General features: G+C 33.9%; 1 protein-coding gene across 1 annotated transcript in view; it reads left to right on the top strand.

Annotated features, from left to right (window-relative positions):
• Positions 1 to 15,414, top strand: part of LOC143236011 (two pore calcium channel protein 1-like) — a 91,874-nt gene that overhangs the window by 41,390 nt on the left and 35,070 nt on the right. The window contains 3 exon segments of the mRNA XM_076474203.1: positions 1,220 to 1,400; positions 4,454 to 4,563; positions 12,981 to 13,044. Of these exon segments, the coding sequence (XP_076330318.1) occupies positions 1,220 to 1,400; positions 4,454 to 4,563; positions 12,981 to 13,044 (355 nt within the window).

Raw genomic sequence — 15,414 nt, forward strand, 5'->3', positions numbered from 1 at the left:
CAACGAAATGTGAATTGTTGTCTGTATGGTTGGAGCCTAGATGAATCTCATGGTAATGAACAATGTGGACTCAATAGCTGGTTGGCTTTTACAGTCTACATTTATATTTTACTTTATCTGGGTGAAGAGCATACTTGTTCTAGAAGCAGTGCAGACCCCTACTAGTGTGCTTTATTATATCTCAATTTTGCACATTCGTTTTTCTATGCAGATAATTTCTTTGGGGATCTTTCCCTCATTGGCTTCTCCACCTGATCAGTGTATGATTTTAGCTAAAGAAGGCATAGAGGTAAGTGTGTTTGGGAAGTTTACGTTTTCATATACTGAAAATGTATTTCCAATAACACATTCCGTCTCTCACACTATTCTGCCCTTCATTTCCAAGATAGCTTGTATTCGTGTCTGATAAACTTGCCATCTTAAAAGAGTAAGTAAGAAATTATACTGGAGGAGCTTATATTTGCATAGAGTGTCAACTGATGTGGATAAAGAGGGTCCCAAGATCAAAATCACTTGGGGCAGTACATTAGGGTATACCGACTGGAACAAGCAAGTTAGAATTTATACCAGTGCTTAAATATGCAAAGAAAAGAAACTTTCTATGGGATAAAACTCAAGTGTGAAAGGAGTTAAGTAGTATCAAAAATATATTATGTGTATAGGAAAATGTAAAATTTACTTCAGCCATGACTTGATTAGTCAAATGTGGTATCTTGGAAAAGATGAAAATCCACTTACAAAAAATCAGTTGCAAAAGCTCCAAGTGCTCCAAGCAACACTATACAACATAATACCATATTGAAAAGTGACAATAAAGTCAGGTGTTGCATATCTCAAGCAGTAGGAGAGTGAATTATCATTATATTAAGAAAATTGCCTCTTCCTAATGGTCTGTAAATATGATAATTTTGTTATATCCTAAATATTCCTTATATCAAATTAAATTTCCTAATTTAACTTATGCACATGTTTAATTTGTAAAAACAATAATAATCTTTGGCAGTTAAATAAACAGTTGAATTATTTTTAAATTGTTTAGTTTAAAATTTTTCTTACTTTTGAAATGTTTAATTCCAACTTTTGTGAAATTAAAACATAAAATAGAACATTTTTTATTATTCTTATGTTCAAGTATGTGTGCATGTATTTGTGTTTAGATATATATATATGCAAGTAACATGACTAAAGATTAGCTTGTGTACCTTAAATTTTTTAATAGACATTGGCTGTTGTATATGAAACTTTTACTTGGATTGAAAAAGACAAGTTTCGAAAGCTGTTATTACACAGAAGAAAAGCTTGTCAGTATGCTTTCCATCTCCTAGTTAATCGAGCTCATCCTACACGGATCAGTTTCAGACACTTTGAAGGCCTCATGCGACATTTAAAACCTAAGAGTTGTGAGTGACTTTTCTAGACATCTTTATGTAATGGACTCTGTAGGATTTTATTTCAGTTAAATGTTTAAACTTAACTTAAAATGTTCTCTTATAGTTCTAACTTATACTTTGGTGATGATTCATGGTATAAATTTCCAGGTGTTCTAATTTGTCCATTAACTCTCTCACTATGGGCTTTGTCAATATAACTTAAAAGTGACCTCAAATTGATCTTTAGAGTTTTCATACTATAACTTCTGATATATTTTGTACATCTTGAAATTTATCAATGAATATATGGAATTGGAATGTTGACTGCTTTAGGTGCAAAGTGATTTTTAGGTTAAAAATACTGTTCTTCATCTGAAAAATCTTAAATTTTGTTTCCATAATCTCTAAAACCTCTCAAATAAATTTCAAATATTTTTGTTGTGTTTTTCAATAAAATTTTGTTTTAAGTGTTATTTTAACCATAACTCTATATGAGAGTAGCAAATTTGACTGATCTCGTAATCACCAAAAAAAATTTTAAATCAATCATTTTAAATGACCTCTTTTTTTTCTTAATAGAATGATTTCAAATTGTAGCTTTAAACTTGTATCAGTATGCATTTCTTAATCGTTTTATTATGGGTGGGTGAATTTCACCCAGTCTGTATCCTTGTAGTAACCATAAAGCTATTATACTTTAATTTTTAAACATGTACATGTATCTTCAAATCATTTTGCAGAATATTAGTAAATTTTAAAAGGGTATTGTAGTTAAAATGTCAAATTTTTCAATTAAGTTTAAAGGTTTTTTAATTAATGATTTCTCATGCATTTTTTTGGATGTTCACTATTCAGCATACAAAGTAATTTGATTTTAAGGTTAAAAATACCTTTATACATCAGAAAATTATGAAAATTCACATGTGGAATCTTTATAACTTCCCAGTAACCTCCATTTTTTTAAATTATTATTAAGAAAATCCTTATGTTTTATCCATTAAATTTACTTTTGCATCTCTGGATGGGTTTAGTCGATTTGAACAACATCATTGTCACCTAAAAAATTAGGAAATAGTTATTAATTACACTTCTTTTTCATTATAGAATGACTGTTTTGGCTTAGTTCTAGTGGACAAGTATTTTGTAAAATATAGTCACATATTGGTTATAATACATTATACATGTATATTATATATTATTACTATTTACAAATAAGTTCTTAAATTTCAGTTATTTTTATTAAAACATAGAACAGTAAATAAAGAAGTATAAGAAATGATTATCTCTTCTATTTATAAACTTTGTACTCATTTGCCATATGCCATGATGTGCTAAACCTTGTTAAAATTAGCATGTCGATGGTGTAAAACAAAGTAATTTTTTTAGGTTTTATATATGCATTTTGAGATAACAAAAAAAAAACATTAATTACTATATCAGTACAACAAAAACTCACTATAATTTATGAGACTTAGCAACTAAGCTATTATTGGGTCTAAAAAATATGATATTTCTAGCTTTATTAATCTCCTACCTTTCCACTTTGATTCATCCATAAAAAGAAAGTTTTTCATACATAAACACTTCACAAAGGCTGAGAAAACTGTGTGGGGACATTCTTAGTTATACAAAGCAGAGAGCGAAGTAGATAAACGTAAGGAAGTACTTCCAAAAATGGAAGTGGAAGATGTAAAATAAAATAATTGTCTTTAGGTTTTATATATAAATTTTGAAATAGCAAAATACCGTAAATTACTATATTAATACAATAGAAATTCACTATAATTTATCAAAATAAGCTGTGTTTCAGTCTAAATATATATGATACTTTGAGCTCTATTAATATCTTACCTTTCAACTGTGCTTCTACCAAGACCAAGAAACAAAATATTTTCCGATATAAATGCTTTTCAAAGTACAAAAAATCATATGGCAAACTTTCCAAGCTTTCAATTGATTAAACCTTCCAGAGAGTGAAGTAGGTGTATGTAAGCTAGTAGTTCAAAAAATGGAAGCAGAGGGCAGGGCCACTTTGGTTGATTCAACAAATATAATAATATCTCAAAAGATCTTATTTTATATTCTACCATTTAAATGTATAATTCATAAGAAACTATAGATTTTGTATTTGGATGTCTCAGAGACCTAATTTGAACCAAAGTTGCATTCAACATACCACGTAACACAAAAAAATTGGTATTTATTATTTTTTATATTTACTTTTAAATTAAAAACTAATTAATGTATAATACTAAAAAAATTAATTATGATCTACAATTTGTTACCAAACCTATTGACATACATTCATAAAATCGTAGTTCAATGGCATGTCCTTTGACTCCTGATCAAAGGAAGACCCATTGAGATAGAGTTAATATTTAATTTTTATTGCTCTTTGAACTATGTTTAACTAATATTCCTGTCATAAGATTTGTAAATCATTTAGCAGGTATGGAGTTTATGGTACACTGACAAGTAACCAGTGTATAATGTAATTCAATATAATATTCAGTGTAATATTTTTATTATTGTTATTAGTATTCTTTATTTTACATCTAAACTAAAATGCTTCTACATTTTATATATTAGTTACTTTTATAATGAGAAACAAAAATACATATTAAAAATAAGAAATTTACTTGGGTTTAATAGTTTTTGTGTTTTTTTGTTATTGAAATGTAACTTTTTTATACCATACTTCTTTATACTTCTTAGAGGGGGTGGTAAATAAATTGGAGAAGAAGAGGTAACAAGAGAACAAATGTCACATTTCTCATACTAGGGGAAATTGAAGATTTGTTTAATATTGCTTCATAAAATTAAGAACTTAAAACTTATCTACTGTTAGTTACTATTAGTTCATTTTGATGCTATGTTTATTTGTATACAATTATAATAAAGTACTTCAGTAAAATTTTGAATGTAATTCAGTAAAACCTTGTGACAAAAACAAGTAACTCTAAAATTATGTGAGTAAACATTTTGAAAAGAGTAAATAAAATCTTTATTATCTCTTCTATGTTCCAGTTCTTTCTCTCAGGTTGAAAAACTTAACCCTTTTATTATACTCTTCTTTTTTGCAGGCAGGAAGGCCATCTACTTAATGTTCAAAACATTGAATTCAAGCAAAACAGGATACCTAACATTGGATGAGTTTTATCAAGTGTATGAGATTGGAGCCCTTAATTGGAAAGTGTGTTTTCTTTTCTTTTTTGCAAAATGGATGTATTGTAAGTTGATACGGCCTTAGATATGTAATTCAAATAAATGCGTTAGATTAAAGAAGAATGAAAATCAAAATAACTTACAAAATGTATTATGCTTAGTGAACATTCAGAGGTTTTTGTTAATTTTCCATTGACTTAGCCACTATTCTTTTATTATTAAATTCCTAATAGCCTCATCAGATGCTAATTGTATACCTTTCTCTCTTCAGTACTAGTTTTTATACTTATTTTCATGCATCTAGGCAGTCTTTTACTGCTTTTGATCTCTCTAGCTGCTACCCTTCACTTCACATTTTTTTGGGGGTTAACAGTGACCCCCAGGGCAGTAATCATTTTCCTATCATTTTGAGGGAGACTAGCCACGGTCAATGCTACCTGCCTTAGTGGAAGCTGGACCAGGCCAACTGGCTTTCTTTCTCTGCTCTCTTGGAATTTGATCCTGCCATTGTCAGTAAGCCACTAATAAACAACTGTGTGGCAGCAGTGACTGACTGTATTGACCAGACAGTTACTTATTATATTCCTAAAACCTGAACATCTTTTCCAAGTTATCCTCAACTGTGGTAGAATCCTATATGCCATATGGCACAGAAGGCTTAAAAACAGGCATGGATACTTTTTATAGGTATCTCACACTTTCAAACTGCATCACTTTTCAGTGGTCCCGTGCACATGCTTGACAGGTAAGATATCAAAGCGAGAAGGAATCTCAGATTAAGTACACAGCCAGCATTTCTTCTACTACCAGTTCCAAAATCATATGTGATAAGATTCAGAAGGTCAGTGGGCAGTATACTTTCTGTCTCTTTTCTGTCTTGTGTTCCAATGGCCAAGAAGTTGCTGATGCTTAAAGCATTGCCAATACTCTTGGCAAAAGCTATTGTCTTCGTTTTTTCTCAACCTGGGAAGGATCCCAAAATTCCTTCAAAATACCATCTAGTTGCTCTGACAAACTGTCTCTGAAAGATCTTAGAGAGGATGTTTAATGCTCATCTTGTTTGGTTCCTCAAATAAAACAACCTCTTCTCATCCATCCAGTGTGTTTTGATGACAACACTCCATCGTGGACCACCTGATTTGAATTGAAATGTCTTTCAGGGAAGCCTTTCTCGAGCAAAAACATCTTGCTTCTGTATTTCTTGACCTGGAGAAGGTTTATGTACTGTATGGAAGTATGGCATTTTGTGAGACCTCCACTTTTGTGGGTTACGTGGCCATTTGCTCATTTTTATCAGAAACTTTATAATGGACCAGCAGTTCCAAGTTCATATGGGTTTGGCACTTTCTTGTTCTTTCCCACAGGAATTTGAAGTCCCTCAGAGCTGTGTCTTGAGTGTAACACTTTTCAGTATAAAGATTAATGCCATCACTGGACAAATTCCTCCTACAGCTGCAAACAGATTCTATGTTGATGACTTCCACATCTTGTGTCAGTTGTTGAGCATGAGGTTTATTGAGCAGCAGCAAGTGGTTTTACCTTTTTTCTTTCTAAGACCATTTGAATGCACTTTTGCTACTAGCAGGGTATTCACCCCAATCTCATGCTCTGTCTCGGTGAAGTTGTGCTTCTTGCAGTCCTTGAGGCAAAGTTGTTGGAGCTTGTATTTTATTATAAACTGACTTTTTTCCACATTCAAATGTACAAGGGCATTGAACATTCTCCCTTTCCTCTCTTCTACATCTTGGGAAAGCTGTTCAATGTTTTATGCTAAATATCTATCATGCTCTCATTTAATCTAAACTGGACTATGGATCTCTGGTTTATGGCTCTGTTAGGACTTCAGCCTTGCAGATTTTGGACCTCTTTCACCATCTGGGGATTTGATTCTGCATAGGGGCTTTCCACATTTTTCCAGTCCAGAGTTTATACACTGAGTCTCATGAACTTTCTCTCCACCTTCTCCATTTGCAACTGTCTTTATTGTATGCTTCAAAATTTCGAATTACAGCATCCCACCTGGTGTTGTGTTTTCTTTCCTCATTGAGCCATGCTTTTTCAGAATAGACAGACTTCCACTGTTCCTTTTGGCCCTTATATCCAGGTGCAACTGGCTGAATTGTGTTTGACCTTGGATGACATTACTGTCTCCACTGGTCAGCCCATCCAGTTATGGCTTATTACCATCTCCAAATGTGACCTTTCTTAGAGTCACCTTAAAAGATAGATACTCTTATTGGAAATACTGTTTCTATTTGCTGAACATCTTTAGAACCATCCTTCTATTCCTCTTTATATGGACTTGGAGTGAGCAATGTAATAACAAACCTTTTCAAATCAAACCTTCTCTTACTCTCTTTTTTCGATACAGATCTGAAGGAAGAACTTGTCCTGGCTAGGTTACACATGGGTCACAGTTTTCTTTTGTCTGGGACTGTTGCATCAATATGTGGCCTTTATGACACTCAAGTCACAATAGCCCATGTTCTACTTTCATGCCATCATTATGATCGTGAGTGACGGCTTCATTTTATAAGAGTTTTATCTTGGGTTCACTCCTGATGTTGGTCAGTGTCATTGACAATGGTGACACTGTCCACCTTACTTATGTTTTTAAGTGCCATTGGCTTTTTTAACTCTTATTTAAGTTTTTTATCAGCTGTCTGAAATTTGTTTAGTTTTCAATTACACTCCTTTTTACATTTTATAACACTTTTTTTTAAACTGGTTGTTTGGTGCAGATAGCCTAGTTGCTTTGCACCAATAAATGTCGACCAACCAAGCCCATACATTGGCCACCTTGGCCATCAAGACCGTCATGATTCTTTTGCAGTACCTTTTCATGAATATTTTCGACCCTGGCCCTGCAAACGTTTTTTGTTCATGGGACCTTTTGGGTCATGATTGTCATGGACACATCTTCTGGCTTCTTATCTATGGGACCTTTATATGATTCCATTTTTGAAACATTACATGTTTGAAATGATTCGACAGTCTTTGGAGAGTCACTTCAGTCAAACAACTATCCACTCTTTCTCATCTAGTGGCCCATTTATTTCAGTTGGAATTGAGTGTGGCACCAAATCCTGTCTCTTGATCCTTCTGTTCCCAGTCCTTGCCTGTTCGTTTTTTCCATTGTGCAACTTTTTGCCATTTTTCGTGACTATGCATAGTATGCCAACAATGGTTCCAGTGACTAACTGGTGAGTTTGGGTCTGGTTGGAGCTCATCTGACAGCCTTCATTCATCAGTGAAGCACTTTTATATCTGATGTGTGGGTTCATGTGTTATCAGAAGGTTTCATCATCCCATTTCTTACTCCTCCTCCCTCATTCAGTGTGGCTGTTTTCTCTCCTCTTCCTTAGGATCCCTTGTTATACTAACATCCTTCCAAGTCTGTAAAAGACTTTCTTAAAGAACAGGCTACAACAGGAGAGATTATTCGTGCCCGTTTTTGATTCCCCAAAAGACCAGGGACTGGAGGCTGGTCATCAGCCTGTCCCATCACAATCAACACATTCAATCCACATGATCCACCAAGCACTCCTACCTTCTTCTTCAGTGGACTTTTTCACTGTGTCTTTGGATGATCAAGATGGGCATCTTTAATGTCTGTCTGTATATTTCCATCTTGAAATATACTCATTCTTATCATCGGTTTGCAAATTGTTGAGTGTGGTACCAAATTCATGCCTTATCCTTGAGGCTGGCTTTGATGATGCATGTTTTTTGTCTGGTAGTATGAGCCTTCACTTTACATCATTTTGCTCTGGGGTTGCACTTTCACTTCTATATGAATAACTAGCTTCTTGTTCATTCCAAACAGGAGTCAGCCTGTCATACTTGTAAGCTTCTTCTTTAAGCTGCTTGGGTGAGTTGGTTGATCAAATTGGAGAAGTTCTTTCTTCATTCTAACCATTACTTTGTTTATTTGGGTGTTTTATTCAACATCTATCTGAGTTGAGCTCAACCTTCTCCTCTCCAGCTTTGTTCTAGGGAACTGACAATTCAGAATGCTCTGTCTGCTCCTTCACTTTCTGTTTGTGAGGCTCACGACTTGTGGAGATGTGGATTTTGATGACTTCTCTCATTTTCCATAGTTAGGCTCTTGTGCAATTCCTCTAATGGGTCCTCCATGACCAATGGAACCTAATTCAGGATCCCTTAGATTTTCCCGTCACCATTCCTTCCTTCATTATGGACAATTTCCTGTAGTGGTTGGACAAGGCTCATACTTCAGCAGGCATTCCACTTTCTCCTATGTAACTAGATTTAGAGCAGTTTATGGGTCCATTCTTCAGACCTGGGGTATGTGGACAAACCTTCGAGTGGCATCATATATTGATCTGTGGAGAAATATTATTTTCACATCAATGTCCTCAAACTCCTTGCTGTTCATCAGCTTTAGAATGTTTTATTCCTATCTCCATGGGTCACTTTAGTCATGATCCACTGTGACAATTCAAGAGTGGTGGCTCATATCAATCACCAAGGGGGCACCCAGTTGAGACCTCTATGTTTCTAACTTTGGATCTTCTCCATTTGGTCATCATAATCACATTCATATCATGGCATGTTCAGTACTAGGTGCTTTGAACCTTGTGGCAGAGTATCTTTTTTGACCACACTGGGTTTATCTGACAGTGTTCCATTCATTCCCATGTTTTTTATGGCTTTGCAATCAGTGTGGTACCCCTAATATCGAGCATTTGCCTTCTCCCTCAGTCACCAGTAATTTTTTTTGTTTGATCCCCTTTTCTCTATTTTTAAGCTTTGGCTGTAGGTACCTTCAGCCAGGATTGTTTGGACAAGTTACTTTATTTTTTTTCTCCTATCTAATTATTTTTTATTAGGTAGGCTCCCTCATCCATATCACTCAGTGCAAAGTCTTTCTGATTGCTCCTTACTGGCGTCCTTAACTGTAATTTCCTCCATTACCCCAGTTACAGTTTTCCCATCCTGTTGTTTCCCTTTATTCCTCAGCCTCTTTCATTACACACTGTTGTTAGCTCTATATCCCACACATTACATCTGGCCTTTGTCTGGTATCTGGTGAGGATATCTGGTTTCTCACATTGGGTGGCATTTTGTTTAACTCATTCCATTTGTCCTTCATCCATGGCTGTGTTTCAGCAGAAATGTAATGCTTTACACACCTGGGCTCTGTCTTGGGAGAGTTACAACTTCTTGTTCAGTGGTTATTCATGTCTCCAAGCTTCTTTCATGGTAATTCTATCCATACTTTCCATATTTTTTGTTACTGCAGGGTCATTATTTTCCCTGTTCTCGCCCTTTTGATTTGTTATTTCCAGATACATTGGCAACCTTGGCATCCAGTACTTTGGACTGAGACATTATTGTTGTACTCCATTCCCTTACTTGACTTCCATTTGAGCCCATTGCCTCATGTTCTTTGTTTCACCTATCACCCAAAGCATATTTCCTCCTCCTGTTGGCCTTAGGGTGGCATTGATCAGATATATTTGCTATTGACATCACTAACACACTTTACCACCAAACATATCTTCTCTTTTAACCTCATTGTTCCTTCGTTCCCAAGACCTTGGCAGCTTGTGAGGGTAATCCTTTTGACCTGTCTTTCTTCCTTCTGTTTCTTATCTGTATCCTCATCCTGATCTGGATAGACTTCTGTGCCCAGTGCATGCCTTTCATTATTATATTGCCTGTATGGCTTCCTTCAGGGGTTTCCATCTTATCTATTTATCCCCTAGCAACCATCTTTCTTTCTGGATCTTTCTCCCTTCACCCTTACCAATTGGGTTTATTGTTTAATCCAGTTTACTTATTGCTCTTTTTCCTGTTCCCAATGTATATTATTCTGTGTTACTTCCCATGAAATCTTCCACCTCACCTTTTTCCCATGCTTCTAATCTCAATCAGCCTTTGGAGGACATTCTGCAGCTAGGCTTGTGAAACACCCCATCTCAAAGGTAATCATGCAGAGCCACAGAAAGGAATCCAACAGATGAAACTCAAAGCAAGAAATTCTGAATGAAAAAAAAAGCATTAATAAAGACTTACCTTGTGTCATAGCTTCACCTAAGTCTGAAGTATAGCCACATTTATTAGGCAAAGATGCAGATACTGTGACATAATACAGATAATGGAAGATGAATGTCCAAGGGGTGGTTTACATGCCTAGTTGCAGAATGTCCTCCAAAGGCTGATTGAGATTAGAAGCATGGGAAAAAGGTGAGGTGGAAGATTTGATCATGGTAGGCACAGGTAATGATCCCCTTCTGCTTAACTCTTGCTGTCCGTAGGCAATACAGTAGGGGATCATTGCCCGTGCCCACCATGCCTTCATTCAAAAAACTCAGTGTGGTTTGGTTTTGTGTATAAGGTTTTGTAATCACCTATTGCATTATCTTAGGTGTAGCAGTCCCTCCAAACTCTCCAACACTCTTTCTTACCCTTTGCTTCTAGTGGAGTATGAGAGTCCGTACTACTTCTCAGTTCCAATCCATTGTGGTGATTGTTTATGGAGGCATCCTGCTGGATGGGTTCTACACAGATGGCTATAATCATTGAGTTGTGAAAAAGGGGGTGGTGTTGTGCCAGTGAAGAATGCATACCATCATCTGGACTTAATGGCACATACAGCAGAGGGAGACATCTCAATGCAGTTCATCCCTTTGATTGTGTTTTTTCATCCTATCTTTGCATGGATATTAGTACCATGCAGACTGGTTTTGCATATTGAGTGAAACAGTTAACATATTTCCTCATGTAGGTTTGGGGTTGTCCATCTTCCTCCCTTGATTCATCCCTCTGTGCTGTGGGTTATGGAGGGTATACATGGGTTGTTTTCAACTCTCTTGGGCATTTCCTCATTTTCTTTTGCAATAATGGTATTATTGAACTTAGGATATTTCAGATTGCATGTGATGAACTTCCATAGGATACCAAATGACACCTTTCTGGATTTCTGATTCAATGCCACTCCTGTGTCATGCCTTGAAATCAGTCATTTCCTCACATCCACAGTTTTAGGGATTGAAGTAAAGACAGCATGATTCTCATCCTACCCTCTCACATATGTCATTATCCAGTAACAAGGTTTTGGAGGTAGTTAACTTACTGAGTGTGGTCTGTCTTGTTCCAGCCATTTTACACCATAAGATGCATTCTCCTTTACCAGCTTTTCTTCTGCAAGTTATTTATATATGTGATTGGAAACAATTTCCTGACTTATCTTCTCCCACTCAAATATGTTCCCTTCCCTTTTCACCATGTTTGTTCATAACTGTTCATGGCAAGAACATACCTGCTTCAGTAGTGGTGTGGTGCTCCTCATAAGATCATCTGATCTGTTTCTCTTTAATACAGGTGCCCTTTAGATGCTTTCAGGAATTATGTCTTTTGTTCCCTTGCATTGATCCTCCTCTTTTTTTTTATGTGAGATTCTAGTTAATCTTCTAAGCTGAGTAGAAGAACCTTTTTGAAAGTGGTAAATTTCCAAAACTGAAGATGTATTTCTGATAGGTACTTCCCTCTTCTCAAACTTTTCATCCTCCTACCCATGATGTTTTGGTGCTTGTGTCTTCTGACAAACTTTGAAGTGATGGTTTGGTAGTGGTACATAGATGGAGTCACGTGTCACATGATGGTGGTGCAGTTCTATTGGTGGAGAGATGATGCATGTTGATTTACAGGAGAGACATATTGGAATCTTTGATTTCAGTAGGGAAGATGCAGAAGGTTTGTGGCATTTGTTATTAAAAAAAAGTTTGCAAATAAAGGGCAGTACAAAACGGGAAAGTCTAATTTTGTGAGATGGGGGAAGTACCTATTGGAAACACATTTTCAGTTTAAGAAAATTATAACATTTATCAGCTTGATCAAGCCCAATAATATGGAATTTAAATGGAAACAATTAAAGTTATATGAGTAAACAAAATTGCAAGTTAAAAGATAGAAAGTTTGTATATTTTTATCATTAGAGAAAAAACGTTTTAATGCTCATTTATTAAAAGTTCAGATGAATAAGACAGAATTCTAATATATATATTAGTATTTTTAAACTGGTGAAACCTATTAATAATTTTATTGTATTTTTTCTCTCCATTGTTTTTGCTTAAGTGATAAAGTAGCATCATAGGGATTTGTTGAAAATTTCACACACACACACACTAAATTATGTAGTCTTCACGGTTATGAATTTAGTTCATAAAAACATTTATGTTAAATGGCTTAAATACAACACTACTCTAGTTGCCAGTAGTGTGTATATGACTTTTTTATTTCTGAAAATATTTCATCAATTCATAATGTGTAGTGTCTAAACACTCTTCTTTTCTTTTACAGTACTTTTATGGCAAAGTCTCTTAGTTATGATTTTGATTACACTTTTCTAATAAAAAAATAAATAAATTTGTTCTGGTGAAAGTTTCTAAATGTTACATGATGTTTCTTCTGATTTAGACTCAGAAAAATGAAGATCCATGGTTTAGTGAATTGTGTAGTCCATTTTTGGAGGTTTTCTCTTGTAAGTGCCAGATTAGTAGTGAACCTATTCAAGTTATAAATATGATAACAGATATAATACTGATAAAGTTGTCATCATAAATTAAGTTTGCAAGGTTGCTGTGATAATGTCACTCATTTATTTTTTTGAGGAAACAGAAGTAATATGCACAATACAGAGAGTTAATAATATTAACCTTATGGACACAGTTAGGAGTCAGAGGGCATGCCATCACTTTTGCAGATCTATATTCAGAAGTTTATTTAACATTTATTTTTTAAGTGTATGTTGATAAGTTTGGCATCAAATTGCAGATTATATTTCAAATTTTGGTATTATACATTAGTTAATTCCTTAATTTGAAAGGAAGTATTAAAATATAGGCTAAATTGTGATTTTTGTGTTTCGATTGCAAACAGTTATTTTGTAACATTGTGATTAGTAACGATCATTGTTTTCATAATATTTTTTTATTTATTGCTTTAAGAAAAATAACTGATAAATAAGTATTTATTTGAAAATAGTAACATATATACATATGTAATGTGTAATAATCAAAATGTTACTGTGTCTTACAAAATACTGGTACACTAGTGCTTAGAGAAAGAGATGTGTACTTAGAACATATTATTGTATATTCAGACAGAAAGTAATCACTCAACAATTTGGTTCTAAAGTCATGTGACAAGCAAGAAGACTAAGCCAAAAATAATAGCTCAGCCAAAATGGGCATTATACTAACTCAAAATCTTGATCACCCAAGAGGTTACTAATATTCAAATATCTAACAAGTTTATGGGATTGGTTACATCTCTACACAGAGCCATATCATAAATATTTTCTTTCACCTTTGTAAAGTACTTTGGATAATCCTTGTTGCAACTAATATACTGTAAAGAAGTGAATAAATTCTACTTTATTGTGTTTTCAGAGCTAGGAATCAAATAGACTCTGGTGGAAATGACTGCTTGTTGAATTACTTGTTAAACCTGGACTTTTTACAGAAACATGACATAAACATTTTAAAATACCTTACACAATTATTTTTATACTTTCAACAAATTGATAAATCCTACCTTACTATGTTTTCAATGTTTTCAAAGTTGGGAAAGTTCAAGAATTGTACTACATGAACTTATTTGATATTGAAGGTGTCAAACTAAGTAAGGAGAAGGGATTAATTTCTTTATATTCTGCAGGTTTTTACTTCAGCTGCTAACTGTAGAATAAACATAGGAAATGAGCATGAAAAGATTGGAAGAAACTCTCAGGAATTTTACTTTGGAACTTAGTGATTCATATTGAAAAAGACAATACTATTAATTTTGTTTCTTGTAGTTTCTAACCCATATCATAACAATAAAGTTACTACAGAAAGTAAGTGTGGAAAAGTGAGAAACATAAATTCTCACCATAAGTCCTTTGAAACTTTGGGATCAATAGTCATAATACTATACATTTTATTTTACACTTTGGAACCTGTATTTTCATAACTTGTCTTATAACCATGAGAATCAAATATAATGTTACAATAGACAAAATGACAAATAAAATATAAAGCTTTGCTGAAAAAAAGTGTTTGATATTTATTTATGAGCTTTATTATTTTTTAGTTGTTTCTTTTATTTATTGTAAAAGTAACTAAAATGTAAAAAACAACAACAACTTATTAAGTAAGATAAGGAAAAAAAGAAAATCCTCATGGGTGTACTGGCAAGCAACTTGTGCATTACCCTATTCAATACAGTAACATGAGCTGCACATTACCCTACTCAATACAGTAACATGAGCTGCACATGTACCATGTAATTTTCAAGTTGTATCAGGGTAGTTCTATTCAGACATGGCTCAAATGGTAATAAAACATAAATTATGAATATAAATGGATCTATACTGTTACATGTTTTAAGATATTTAGAATAAACTTTTGTTGTATCCTATTACAATTTGCAGTCATTTGAGAACAAAGGAAAGAGATTTTCTAATTTTTAAGACAATTATGAGGTGGTTAGTCAAATTGATTAACACAATATAGAGTTACAGTAGAGAAAATAGCAGATAAGATATGGAGTTTTATTGCAAAAAGTACGTGAACTGTATTTAGCAAGTTTTTAGAGATAATGCAAATGAAATTTGAGATTTTTGAGACAAAGAAAAATATTTTTATCTGAATATGAAAATCACTTTACACTTAGACTAGGAAAAGAAAACAGACAATATTCACAGACAGATGTTTTTTTAGTTTATGAACAGTACTTCACTAAAAAAAATGATTTTTGTTGTATGAAAGGATTTGTAACATTCAATGAAAGTCTGTCAAATTTTGTGAATATACACACACACACATACTATATTAAGGGTAGTAGTATTAAAACTATAAGAACTTTAAGT

Source organism: Tachypleus tridentatus, chromosome 13, assembly GCF_004210375.1.
Source record: "Tachypleus tridentatus isolate NWPU-2018 chromosome 13, ASM421037v1, whole genome shotgun sequence".
NCBI lineage: Eukaryota > Metazoa > Arthropoda > Merostomata > Xiphosura > Limulidae > Tachypleus > Tachypleus tridentatus.